Below are 12,885 nucleotides of genomic sequence, written 5' to 3'. Positions count from 1 at the left end.
TGTTAACTTTAGATTTTATCCGGGAACTCATTAAAATGTTTTGGTGACTACCGGTTATACCATTCCAAATTCCTATTGGTGGTAATTTTAGATAATAAACATTTTCATTTAATTTTTGTTTTAGTTTTTATTTAGTTTAGATGTTCAGTTTTATTAATTTGTTTTATTATTATTATATGCATTGTATTACAGATCCTTTAAAAAATGTCAGTAAGCAGTAATTTCACTTTAAGAATAGAGAAGTATATGCCTTGAGTGAAGTAGCCATTTGGTTATAAATCTCTGTAACAAAATTAGCACTATGGTTATTTAAAGGGGGGGGAAAGCACTCTGAATTATTTATTGGTGCCATTCGCTATTCCCAAGTAATTAAGGTCTTCATCTTTAAAAAGTCAAAATCATAAAATGCATCAACTACACATACAGTTCTTTTAAACAGTTAAAGAACAATAAAAAAAGAAAAAGCCACTTATAGATAACCAGTGTTGACAATTTAGTATTTTTCAGTATTTTCTCTGCATATATGTTAGGGCTGTGTGTGACATGCTTTTAAATAAGAATGAGGTTATACAGTACTTTTTAAATTTCATAGTATGGTATTGTGTAAACTTTAAATTTTTAGAGATGGATTTTTTCCATTGCTCTAGTTAGAGTTTTGAGTAATTCAGAGAGAAGGGAAAAGGAAACCTATATTTATAGCAACTAATGAGGCATGGTAGGACAGGATTTTGAAACTTAAACTCTGGCAGAATTAAACTTTTAGTAAGAAGTTGAAATGGTGTTTTTTAAAATTAGCTATTGAGCAAAGTTTATTCCTTGATACCTCAGTTTTTTGTTACCAAATTGCTGTGCTTGTTGCTATTCATAACAGTATTGTTTTTTAGACCTTTTTATAAACTTGAATATCAGCAAAGATTTTTGTTCTCTGTATAAAACATTGATAGTTGTTCAGCCTTTGTTGGAATTTATTTATTTATTTATTTTTAAATATGTGTAGAAGTTCCTTAAACTCATTGACCACATTAAGAGCTAAGATTAATTGTGGACTGGGATCATGGTTGGTAATTGTACTTTTATACCAGCTAGTCCCTGATTTATGAATGAATTATGTAGGGCCCTCTCCTAGCTTCTGGTAGTTTGCTGTCAGTCTTAGGCATTCCTTCACATGGTATTCTCCTTGTGTGACTGTGACCAAAATTCCCCTTCTGAGGATTAGAGGCCTACTCTACTCCCACATGACCTCATCTTTTTTTTTTTTTTTAAATTAACATACAATGTATTATTTGTTTCAGGGGTACAAGTCTGTCCCATATGACTTTAACTTAACTAACTATATCCTCAATGACCCTGTTTCCAAGTAAGGTTGCATTCTGAGTTACTGAGGATTAGGACTTAAACATATACATTTTGGGAGGACACAAATTATCCTATAACAAGATTTTGAAGTCTGTAGGTGAAAGAGAATACAGAGTAACATGATAATGTTCATATTTTCCTTCAAATTAGCTGTTTTAGAATTTTGAATAAGCAGCAGCTTTTAAGAGATGCTAGTTGTGAATATGTTACTAATGGTGTTTCTGTAGTATGTATTATCTTTTGTAGTATGTATTATCTGGATCTATTAGATCCAGAAGGCAATTCATTCTTTTTTTTAGAAGACAATGCATTCTTTACTGTTAGTATTTTTTATTTGTGAGATTCTCAGAGCATATTATTGATTATATCTTTTTTTAAACATTCATTTATTTGAGAAAGTGTGCACATGCCAGTGGGAGGGGGGCAGAGGGAGAGAATCTTCAAGCTTACTCCCTCTTGAACGTGGGCTCGCCCCTCAGGGCTTGATCTCATGACCTGAGCTGAAACCAAGAGTCAGATGCTTCATGGACTGAGCCACCCAGGCACCCCTTGATGATTATATCTTAGTATCAGGTTTAAACCCTGGTTAGCAAAAAGACTACTAATAGACCATGTTGTGTATTTTGTGATTGGTTGTCTAAGAAGAAGTGTATATGTATACTGTTACTATTCAACCTAGGTCGTAGTCGGTTAATACAGGGCATTTTATGGTCATTCCTGGACACACATATGCAGAGCTGCAAAATAGTTGAGTCTCCTGGTGTGCACACTCCCAGCTGAGGTTCAGCAAAACAGTGCTCTGCTTTCTTGTTTCAGCTCTCATACTGTAAACCAGTATCCTTTTTGCAGTACATTTAGGTCCCACATATTTTACATTTTTGTACTTTTGTTGGTGATTTCACTGTTTAAAATGGCCTCTGAGTATAGTACTGTAGTGCTATCTGGTGTTCTAAGCACAGGAAGGCTGTGATATGCCCTACTAGATAATACATTGAAGCATGAGTTACAGTGCTGATGGCTGTGAATTTAATGTTAGTGAATCAACAATATATATTAATTATAAGATGTCTTTAAGCAGAAACACACATTAATTAAACAAGGTTATGTGTTGATCAGTTCATGAAAATGTAATCAGAGGCTTGCAGGAGCCTAACCCTGTATTTTCCCTGGGGGTAGTGTTTCAGTATTTGCTAAATAAGTATTTTTGGTGACTTTATAAAATAACTTTTGGCCAGTAATAAGAATTGATTGTATTCTCAAGTAGACTAAAATAAACAGACTAAAATTGTAAGTGGAACAATGGTGGGTTTCCTAGAAGAATGGTGCCATGAAATAAATCATCAACATTTAACATCGTTTTCTTCATATGTTGTGCAGAGTTTTGTATTAGTTTTTAAGAAAATAAGTCTCGAGTCACTGTCTTTGTAGCTTTTATTTCTCTTTTGCACAAATTGCAAAATTGAGAATGCAAGATTTTTTATTTCTATCCATAATGACAAAATTGGGAGGAAGATGTTTCACAATTACTAGACAAATCTCAAGGTGAATGTAGATCATCACTGTATGATGATATGAAATTGATCATTTAAGTGAACTCTTTAAACAAATTTAACAATTTGTTTTAACAAATTGTGTGAACAATTTAAACAAATGAGTCTGGAGATAATATTCTACATGAACTCTTTTCACAATTTCAAGAATTGATGAATATATTTCTTAGGACCCAAAGGAAATAGGATGTTTTTATCCAGTTAGTTATTGAATAGGAAGGATTTTATCATGTAACATTTTGCAGCAAGAACCTGGATCTATCCTATATTGCTAAAAGGATGTGCAGCAGTATTCTTCTTTTACAGTGTTTGTGCAACAAAATTTATTTGACACAGTTTGTTTATGAACAAATGCTGAAGTCAGATATACATCCAGAGGTATTTGGGAGGAAATAGATGATATTGAAAAACTGTCATTAGGTTGAACATTTTAATTGGTTTTTATAAGTCTAAAAGAGACTGTATTTACATGTATGGAGTAAAGACGATGGCCTTTTCCTCCTTACTAAAATGATGCACCACTGGTTTTCAAAAATACTGCATTTTAACAATATAAGTGTAAGGACAACCAGAAGTAATGATGATTTAGGACTTATTAGAGATGTATTTAGAATATATCTGCTATCAGTATTTACAAGATAGATATGTTACATCTCTCTTGTTCTTTATCTTTTCTGTTTTTGCTCCTGTCTCTGAATAATGTATTTTTTTTCTTTCTCAAGGCAATCTCCACCACTTGTTTTCTTTGCCCTTTTGTGCCTCCCCAAACTAAATGTTCTTGTGAGCCATAAATACTGATAGGAACACAGTGTTACTTTTCTCAAACTTTTTGTATGAGCACTTGAAGCATAAAGGTGGAAAGAATAACACAATGACCAACAGTTAACACCACATATTTTATCTGTTTTATATTTTTTTAAAGAGATAACTATGATCATGTGCCATTATTAAAACTTTAGCATCAAGTTTAACATCATACGTTCATAATTCCAACCTTTTCTTGTAGCCTCTCTTTATAAAAGGAATCAACTGTTTAATGGGCTTGCTTGGCAACTTTTCTTTTGCTTTCTGTCCTCTAAATATATTCATACTTACCCTAATTCAAGTGAATTTAATTCCCACTTATTCTTCCTTTTTCTCTATTATAACTTGGCTTTGAAAGGCAAATGTAGCTTGATGATTAAAACTTAATAGCATAGTACCTGGTACATAGTAAATAATAAATGTTAGCTGTTGGGTTTGGTATGCATTCTGTTTTCTTTCTCACACATGGCATCATTGAGTTGGGCTTCTAGTGAATTTTTTTTGTTTTACTGGGTTCATTTATTCCTCCTTCATTCTGGCTTATCATTGACTCTTTTCTGGTGATCTTGTTTTGAGCATTCAACCATCTAATTTCATTAGATGTGAAATGTCGCAGTATACCACTGATCTGACTTTCTAGTATCCTAGGGATGGGGGTAGGGTTGAGGCTATTTGTTTTGATGAGCCATTGGGAAAAACTTAAGTAGTTTTAAAGATTTGTACAAGAAGTTACGGGTTTTGTGTGTTTGTTGTCTGATAAGCCTATATTAAATGCTATTCCCGGGACATAAAACTGTTATTATGTTTCTTTAATAATGTATTTCTGAAGTAGTTACCCATTCTCAAAATAGGTATCTCAGTAATTTGGTGGGACAAAAATTCTGCAAGAACCAGGATTATTTGTCTTGAGCTTTTAGTATGTAGAAAAAATTAAAGAGTTCACATCAGTTTTAAAATGAAAATGTTGGTTTAACACGTGGCTTTAACTGTTTTCTCTAATATTGTATTTAATTTTTATTTTTTTGTTTGGAATAGACAGTATATACTGCACATGGTTCAAAATCAATAAATACACATTGGGAAGTTTTGCCCTTGCATTTGACTACTGTATTTCCCCCTCTACCTGCATCACCTATAAATATGTTTATTAGTTTTTTTGTATATCATTTCAAAATTTCTTTATGTGGATCTAAGTAAGTATGAATATACTTATTCTTACCTCTTATACAAAAGTAGCAAATCATATAGTATTCCACATCTTCATATTTTTTTTTCTCTTTGCTAATATACCCTTGAGGTCTTTCTATATCAGTATGTAGAGTTTCCTCATTATTATTATTTTGTTTGTGGAGCATAGTATTCCAATGTGTAGATGGAATCCTTTATTGATGGATATTTGGAACATTTCGAGTCTTTTCTTATATACAGTGCTGCAAATACAATACACACGTTCGCACATACAAACAGAAACACGTACACACATGTGTATTTGTACTCTACCTTCCTGGGTTCTCTAGCTGGACTTGTCTAGACAAAAGGCAGATTAACAAGAGAAAAACAAAACAAGTTTATTAACACATGCGTTGCGCTTACACATGGGACCTCAACACGTGTGTTAATAAAGTTGTAATGAGTAATTCAGGTGGTAGAACATGGGCTTACAGAGAACAAAAGAACAGTAAATTTTTTTTTTTTAAAGATTTTTATTTATTTGAGAGAGAGAGAATGAGAGAGAGAGGGAGGAGGGTCAGAGGGAGAAGCAGACTCCCCGCTGAGCAGGGAGCCCGATGCGGGACTTGATCCTGGGACTCCAGGATCATGACCTGAGCTGAAGGCAGTCGCTTAACCAACTGAGCCACCCAGGCGGCCAGTAAATTTTTTTTTAAAGATTTTTTATTTATTCATAGAAGATAGAGAAAGAGAGACAGGCAGAGGGAGAAGCAGGCTCCCCGCTGAGCAGGCAGCCCGATGTGGGACTCAATCCCAGGACTCTGGGATCATGACCTGAGCCAAAGGCAGACGCTTAACTGTCTGAGCCACCCAGGTGCCCAAGAACAGTAAATTTTTAGAGAAGTAACAGCAAAAAGGATTGAGTTTTGGGGTGGCAAATTGTGGGAAGGTAAATAGGTGGGGAAACTAATGGAAGATAAGGGCTAGTTAGGAAAGTTTGTTATGTAGGTTTTCCTGGCGCCATCTCTGAGCTGATAAGGGTTTAGAGTTGTCTCTGGTGATTAACTTCTGTTCTTCCTGGTAGAGAGGGAAGGGGTGGACACCTTTACATATTTATGTCCTGCTTTTAGGCAAATAGGGAGAGGGCAGAGAGCTTTTCTTGTATCTATTTCTACTTAATGTCTTTGAGCTCAAAATAATCCTATGCCGAAGTACTTAGGTGTATCTGTAGGATATTTTTGTGGAAATGGAATTCCAGAAGGTAAATGCATATGTTTTGTTAGGTATTGCCACATTCCTCTCCATAAAGAGTGTTCTGTTTTGCAGTTCTATTATCAGTATATAAGAGTGCTTTTTTCTCCAACCTATTATTACCAAACTTTTGGATTTTTATGAAAATAGTATCTTGGTGTGTGAGTTTTATTATAATCATAAACTTTTTAAATTAATAAACTATTTTTTAGAGTGGTTTTAGGTTCACAGCAAAATTTAGCAGAGTACAGAGTTCCCGTATATCTCATCCCCACACATGCACAATCTCCCCCACTATCCACAGCCTATACACAGTGGTACATTTACCACCATTAACAAACCTACATTGACATCATCTGAAGTCCTTGGTTTCATTAGGGTTCACTCTTTGTGTTGTACAATCTATGGGTTTTGACAAATGCCTAATGACATGTAGTATTGTACAGAATGGTAATGATATCATACAGAATAGTTTTATTTACTACCCTAAAATACTCTGTGCTTTGTCTAATCATTCCTCTCTTCCCCCTAACCTCCAGCAACCACTAAACTTTTTACTGTCTCCAGAGTTTTGCCTTTTCCAGAATGTCATGTATTTGGAATCATACAGAGTGTAACCTTTTCAGATTGGCTTCTTTTACTTAGTAATATGCATTTAAGTGTCCTCCATGTCTTTTCATGGCTTGATAGCTTATTCCTTTTTATGGCTGAATAATCTATCATCTGGATGTACCACGGTTTATTCACTATTAAAGGACATCTTGGTTGCTTCCAAGTTTTAGCAATTGTGAATAAAGTTGCTGTAAACATCTTTATGTAGATTTTTGTGTTGACATAGTTTTCAGCTCCTTTGGGTGAATATCAAGGATTGTGATTACTTGATCATATAATAAGAGTATGTTTAGTTTTGTAAGAAACTACCAAACTGTCTTCAAAAGTGGCTCTATCCTTTTACATGCCCACCAGCAGTGAATGAGAGTTTCTGTTGCTCTCTATCCTTTCCAGCAATTTGGGCCATTTTAATAAGGTGTATAGTGGATCTCATTTTAATTTGAAATTCCCTGATGACATATAAAGGAAAACATCCTTTCATAGGCTTACTTGCCATCTGTGTATCTTCCTTGGTGAGGTGTCTGTTCAGTTCTTTTGCCTATTTTTTAATTGGGCTGTTTATTTTCTTATTGTTGAGTTTTAAAAGAGTTTTTGTATATTTTGGATAATAGTCCTTTATTAGAACTATCTTTTGCAAATATTTTCTCCCATTCTGTGGCTTTTCTTCTCATTCTCTTGATAAATGTAAACCTTGATGCTTAAAGGTTAACCCATATGGAAAAGTATAAAATTATAAGTGGTTTTATAAATTTTCTAAGTGAACATATTATTGGCTTCCAAATGTAGTTTGGATTTGGAGTTCTCTCATCAATGAGGTTGAGCGACTTTTCATTATGATAAAGGGCCATTTCTGTTTCTTTTTCTGTGAACTATCAGTTGACATCTTTTGTCCATTTTTCATTGAATTACTGGTCTTCTTTTTTTTTTTTTTTCCCAACTACATCTTTAAAAATTGGGGAGATTATTTCTTTGAGGTATGAATAACATTTTTTCCCCTGTTTTTCCTATTAGTCTTTTCACTTTGTTTTTAGTTTGTTTTGGTATAAGAATTTTCTCAAATGGCTACATGGAATCTCTTCCTCTTTCCTCAGCTGAGGATTTAGTGTTTAAGTGTTACCGTCTTCCAGAATTCTTCCTAGTATCTTTGAAGGTTTTAAAAGTATCTCATGTTCCCATGGTGCCTTTTGTTACCTTTATCTTAGCATTTAATCACAGTCCTTATCTCACCTGTTTTTCTGTAGACTGTAAACCCTTTGAGGGCTAGAAATGTTTTATTCTCATTGTGTCTCCAGTCTTTGGAGCAGAAGGGTATACAGTAAATACTAGTGTTTGGTATGAATGATTATTGTTTCTTTGTTTCTTGGATTTTGGTGCCTTTGATTTTATAGCCATTGCTATCTAATTTAAGTACTCTTCATTAGCTATTGAACTGATCAGTCTTGTCATCTTGTCATTTTCTGCTCTTTTCTATATTTCCTTTGAGGATAGTCTTGGAGATACATTGACTTATTTCTGGGGCCTGTGTGAAAGAGAACAGATCTTTTGAGTGTTTTACTTCTTTATTCATAATTAAGATTTATGGTAATGTTTTGATGTAAATAAATGATGTCATACTTGTAAGTCCTTTTTCTTGATTTTTTTGGGGAGGACAATGTTATATCTTGTTCTCTTTGTTTGCTTGTTTTGTATATTCCTACAATATAATTTCATTAAAAACATATACACAAAATATATACAGATAGCAAAAGATTAGTATAATGAACTTCCACATACTGTTCACCAGCTTCACGAGTTACTAACTCAGTACTTAAAGGTAAGTACTTTAAATAATATCATTAAAGTTGTATAGATTCTTAGAGGCTATCTCGGGCTAACCTCCCACCCCAAAATGCAGGCTAGTAATCCAGATAGAATGTGAATTTCTCTAACCATAGGGATTTAAACTTTTTTGATGCAGTTGGTTTCTTTACTAACAGCTGCATTTCTACATTGAGCTAAAGTGTGCTTCAGAAGAAACCCTGATTGATTCAGTTTAACAGCTCTTCAACAGGCTTTCAGTTTATTGAAAACAGAAATTATAGTTTTATTAGTAAGCTAAAAAAAGGTTCATTTCAAATAACATCTTAAAAAAACATGTAGTAGTAGAGTAGTAACTGATAGATGTTACACATCTTAAGTAGACTAAGGAAACAATTTCACTTTCTTTGCTGGTTTGTCAGTGGCTAAATAGGACCAGTATTTTGAATTATTTTCTGGTTTAAAACTTGAATATATTTTAACCACATATGGGGTTTTTATATCTTTGATGTTAAAATGGCAGTCCATAAACTAAAACCTGTTCGTTATGGTTACATTGCCTTTCAGTTCCCTCCTCAGCATATCTAGTAGATGCTTTATTTATGATCTGTAAAGAATTTGCTTTTCTATCAGAAATTGCCAATTCAGATTATTTCATTAATTTCAGAATCACTCCATAGTAGTATATGTCAATTATGATTTCATTATTAAATAATTTGGCCCAGGATATTTAAATTACTCCCTTTTCAGCTGGACTCTTCTGTTACTGGTAATGGCTTTGAATGAAGAGCACTTTCTGAGAGAAACTTTATAAACCTTTAACTTCTTCCCCAAAATGTTCAAGTCACTTAATATTTTGAGTCACTTATACCCTAGGATGCATATCTGTATTTACCACAATGAGAATTTTATATGGCACATACTTGTTAAATTTTTCAGAATAACTAGTGTTTTACTTAGTCTGTATTTTATCATTTTCTTAAGCTTTTTTTTTTTGTACAAGATGAAGACTGTTTTATTCTCATTGGTAGTTCAAAACTAGAATGTAATGTCTCTCTTCTTGGTTTCTGTAGAGCAGGTTGTTGCCCTGGATGCCCAAAATATCGTAGCTGTTTCATGTGGAGAAGCTCATACATTAGCACTAAATGACAAGGGCCAGGTGTATGCGTGGGGTCTCGATTCTGATGGACAGCTTGGCCTGCTAGGATCAGAGGAATGTATCAGAGTACCCAGGTAACAAAGGTGACCAAAAAGAGGTCTTTAACAATTTTTTATAATAAATTTGTTTTCTAAATTATTCTGCTTGCTGTGGGCAAGTAAGAGTTGACATCTAATTATTTCTCCCTTTTAAGTTCTTAAGGACGTTTACCACGTAGGTTCTTGCCTTTAATTTGGGCTGAGTGCTATTTTTTATGTACTACATATTTTCCTCTAAGTTATTTATGTTTGTAAAGAAAAGGGATGGGGAATATGTACTTTACTATAACTATTTTCTTACTAAAAATTTTAAGTGGTTTAGACTAATTTAAACTACTAGTTCTATCTTGAGTACCCCAGCTATTGAAATATTTATTAAACATTGGTTGGTTGCATGTTTCTCTATCTTGTGTTTTATTGTTTTTATTGAATATAGAAGTCCCTCATGCTTAGTGTAAAAAGAATTCAGTCACTTTCCACTTTTTTACAAAGCTGTGGCCACGACTTAATTTATGTTACTAATTCATCATAGAATTATTTCAAAATTAAAAAATAAATGCCTTGGGGCGCCTGGGTGGCTCAGTTGGTTAAGCAACTGCCTTCGGCTCGGGTCATGATCCTGGAGTCCCGGGATCGAGTCCCGCATCGGGCTCCCTGCTCGGCAGGGAGTCTGCTTCTCCCTCTGACCCTCCTCCCTCTCATGCTCTCTGTCTCTCATTCTCTCTCTCTCAAATAAATAAATAAAATCTTTAAAAAAAAAAAAATGCCTTGTTAATGTTGTGTAGTCTTAGAGATTTACATAGGGCATAGCCATTGTTTTAATATTAAAAATTTTAAGAGCATGAACATATTTAGGTAAAAATTACAGATTTAAAGAAAAGTATCCAATTTGTTTTAAATACATAAATAATACAGTAACTCACACTTTTTAAAAAAATTATACAAATTCTTGCTTCCTTAGACTCTTGTTCTTCCTAGTAATAGTTATAGGGACAAAAGAAGACTCTTCAGAGAAACAAAGGTATTAAACTACTTTTAGATATAAATCTAGGTAGCATTATTTTTACACACATTTAGATATTTTGTTTTTAACTTATTGATTAATGTTTGTTTTGGTTTAAGAAATAGGATGTAACTTACTAGGATAAGAAAATGGAACACAGGAACTAATAATATATTTCAGAACAGAAACTTACTGTTAGAAATGAGTTTTATTTAACTAGGAAAGATAGCTAGTTCCTTTAGTAAGCCTATGACCTTTCCTCGTGTATGTTTATTGAGAACTAAAAGTATTTGCTTTGTTTTAATTTATGAAAAGTTTTTTTTTTTGGTCTTTGGTTTAATGTTTTATATCTGTTCTAGTAAAAACTGTCAGTTGAGACTTTTGGATACATCATAATCACATGTTTCCTTGATTGATCTTGTAACTAAATTCCACAGAACTCCCCAAATCCCCTTAATTTCTTTTGTTACAACAATTAAATAACAAACACAACTCCCATTATGCTTTTTATATCTCTTAATGATGGTGCTCTTGGGAGAAAACTTTTTTTCCTTAAGCTAAGTAAATTGAATTTTTTAGTCATTTCAGTTTTGATTTATATCAGGAAATGGTAATTTGCAACCAAATAGCTATTGGCTAGATAATAATACAAAGCATTCATAGAAACTTAGTGACCTTATTTATCATATCTTCTACTGCTTTTATTTCCTCCCACAGATAATTGTCGGAGAATAGGATTTTTAATTTAAGATTCTTAAAATTCTGTGTTTTTATGATTGAAAAGGGACTTACATGTGAGATTTTCTAAATCACCATCTCAAAACCATGATTTATGTCAAAGCTTTTTAATTTCTTTTACATTTACTCCATTGGTTTCTTAAAATCATACTTACATTTTTGTTGCTCTTCACTTCTAGTATAGGGGATTTCAGTCAGTAATTCATAGATACTTAGTAAATGGAAAGAAAGGTAATTATGAGAGAATTTTATTATATGACAGTTTATTTGGACAGTGCCCTATAATAAATTATGTATTTGTGACTTTACTATTTCATGAACCTGGATGGGGACCTTAAGAGATCTTATTTGAGTCATTTGGTTTAAACTTGTATGTTTTTGAATTTGCTAAATATGTGTATTGACTTTTAAGCTCTGTGTTAAGGCATTTCTCCTGTTCAACCTACTCAGTTTTCAATGGACTGATCTGATTTGTTATAACATATATGTAGTTTTTACTGATATTTTCATGTGTTAAAGGGCAATTTAGGGGCACCTGGGTGGCTCAGTTGGTTAAGCGACTGCCTTCGGCTCAGGTCATGATCTTGGAGTCCCAGGATCGAGTCCCGCATCGGGCTCCTTGCTCAGCGAGGAGTCTGCTTCTTCCTCTGACCCTCCCCCCCCATGCTCTCTCTCTCTCTCTCTCTCTCAAATAAATAAAAAATTTAAAAAAAAAAAGGGCAATTTAGTATTTCAGTATATTTTGTTTGGGGCAAATCATGCTCAGAGACTGAGTTTGTCTTTGCCTGCCATCTATTTAACACAGGTTTACTAAAGTAATTTCACAAGCCAGTAGCATATGGGATAAATAACATACTCCAGACCGGTGATAGATAAATCATGCTATTGTTTCAAGCAAGAGGAGATGATAGTAATAAACATCAAATTTAGTTGAGGTATATCTTTATATGACTTGATACTAGGGAGAGATGGCTTAGCCAACTGAGAGCTGATTTCCTCCTGCCAGCACAAAAGTAAAAGTCCCCTGTTGTAGAGCATGTTGCTAAGGAAGGATACACCTAGCAAGTGTTGATGGGCGAGAGGATCTTTTCCCTACAACTGCTGCTTGGTTTTTACCACTGAAGGTTAAAAAGTCTCCTTTATTGTGGCTGGCACTAATTGCCGTGTCTTTGGAGAGCTATTTAGATCAGCTAAGACCTAAGAGTCTGGGTAGTCCTCACAAACTCTCAGTATTTTTGGTCTAAATGTCCTCTAGCTAAAGTTTTTCTTTATGTGTTTTTATTTTTTTTATTTTTATTTTTTTTAAAGATTTTATTTTTTTATTTATTCATTTGAGAGAGAATGAGATACAGAGAGCATGAGAGGGGGGAGGGTCAGAGGGAGAAGCAGGCTCCCCGCCGAGCAGGG

General features: G+C 33.7%; 1 protein-coding gene across 6 annotated transcripts in view; it reads left to right on the top strand.

The window, feature by feature from the left end:
* The window catches only part of LOC118017864 (probable E3 ubiquitin-protein ligase HERC4), a 131,367-nt gene that overhangs the window by 18,025 nt on the left and 100,457 nt on the right, over positions 1 to 12,885 (top strand). For all 6 annotated transcript variants that reach the window (XR_004681259.1, XR_004681260.1, XM_035016194.1 and 3 more), the window contains one exon: positions 9,614 to 9,773. Coding sequence is in view for 4 of the 6 variants with exons in the window: in XM_035016194.1 (XP_034872085.1) it covers positions 9,614 to 9,773 (160 nt within the window). In the remaining 2 variants the exon portion in view is untranslated. The remainder of the gene's footprint in view (positions 1 to 9,613; positions 9,774 to 12,885) is intronic.

The sequence above is a fragment of the Mirounga leonina genome, unplaced genomic scaffold (genome assembly GCF_011800145.1).
Source record: "Mirounga leonina isolate KUSES-001 unplaced genomic scaffold, KU_Mleo_1.0 Mir_106, whole genome shotgun sequence".
Lineage (NCBI taxonomy): Eukaryota > Metazoa > Chordata > Mammalia > Carnivora > Phocidae > Mirounga > Mirounga leonina.
Note: the sequence above shows the minus strand (reverse complement) of the source record. Positions and strands in the feature narration are given on the sequence as shown.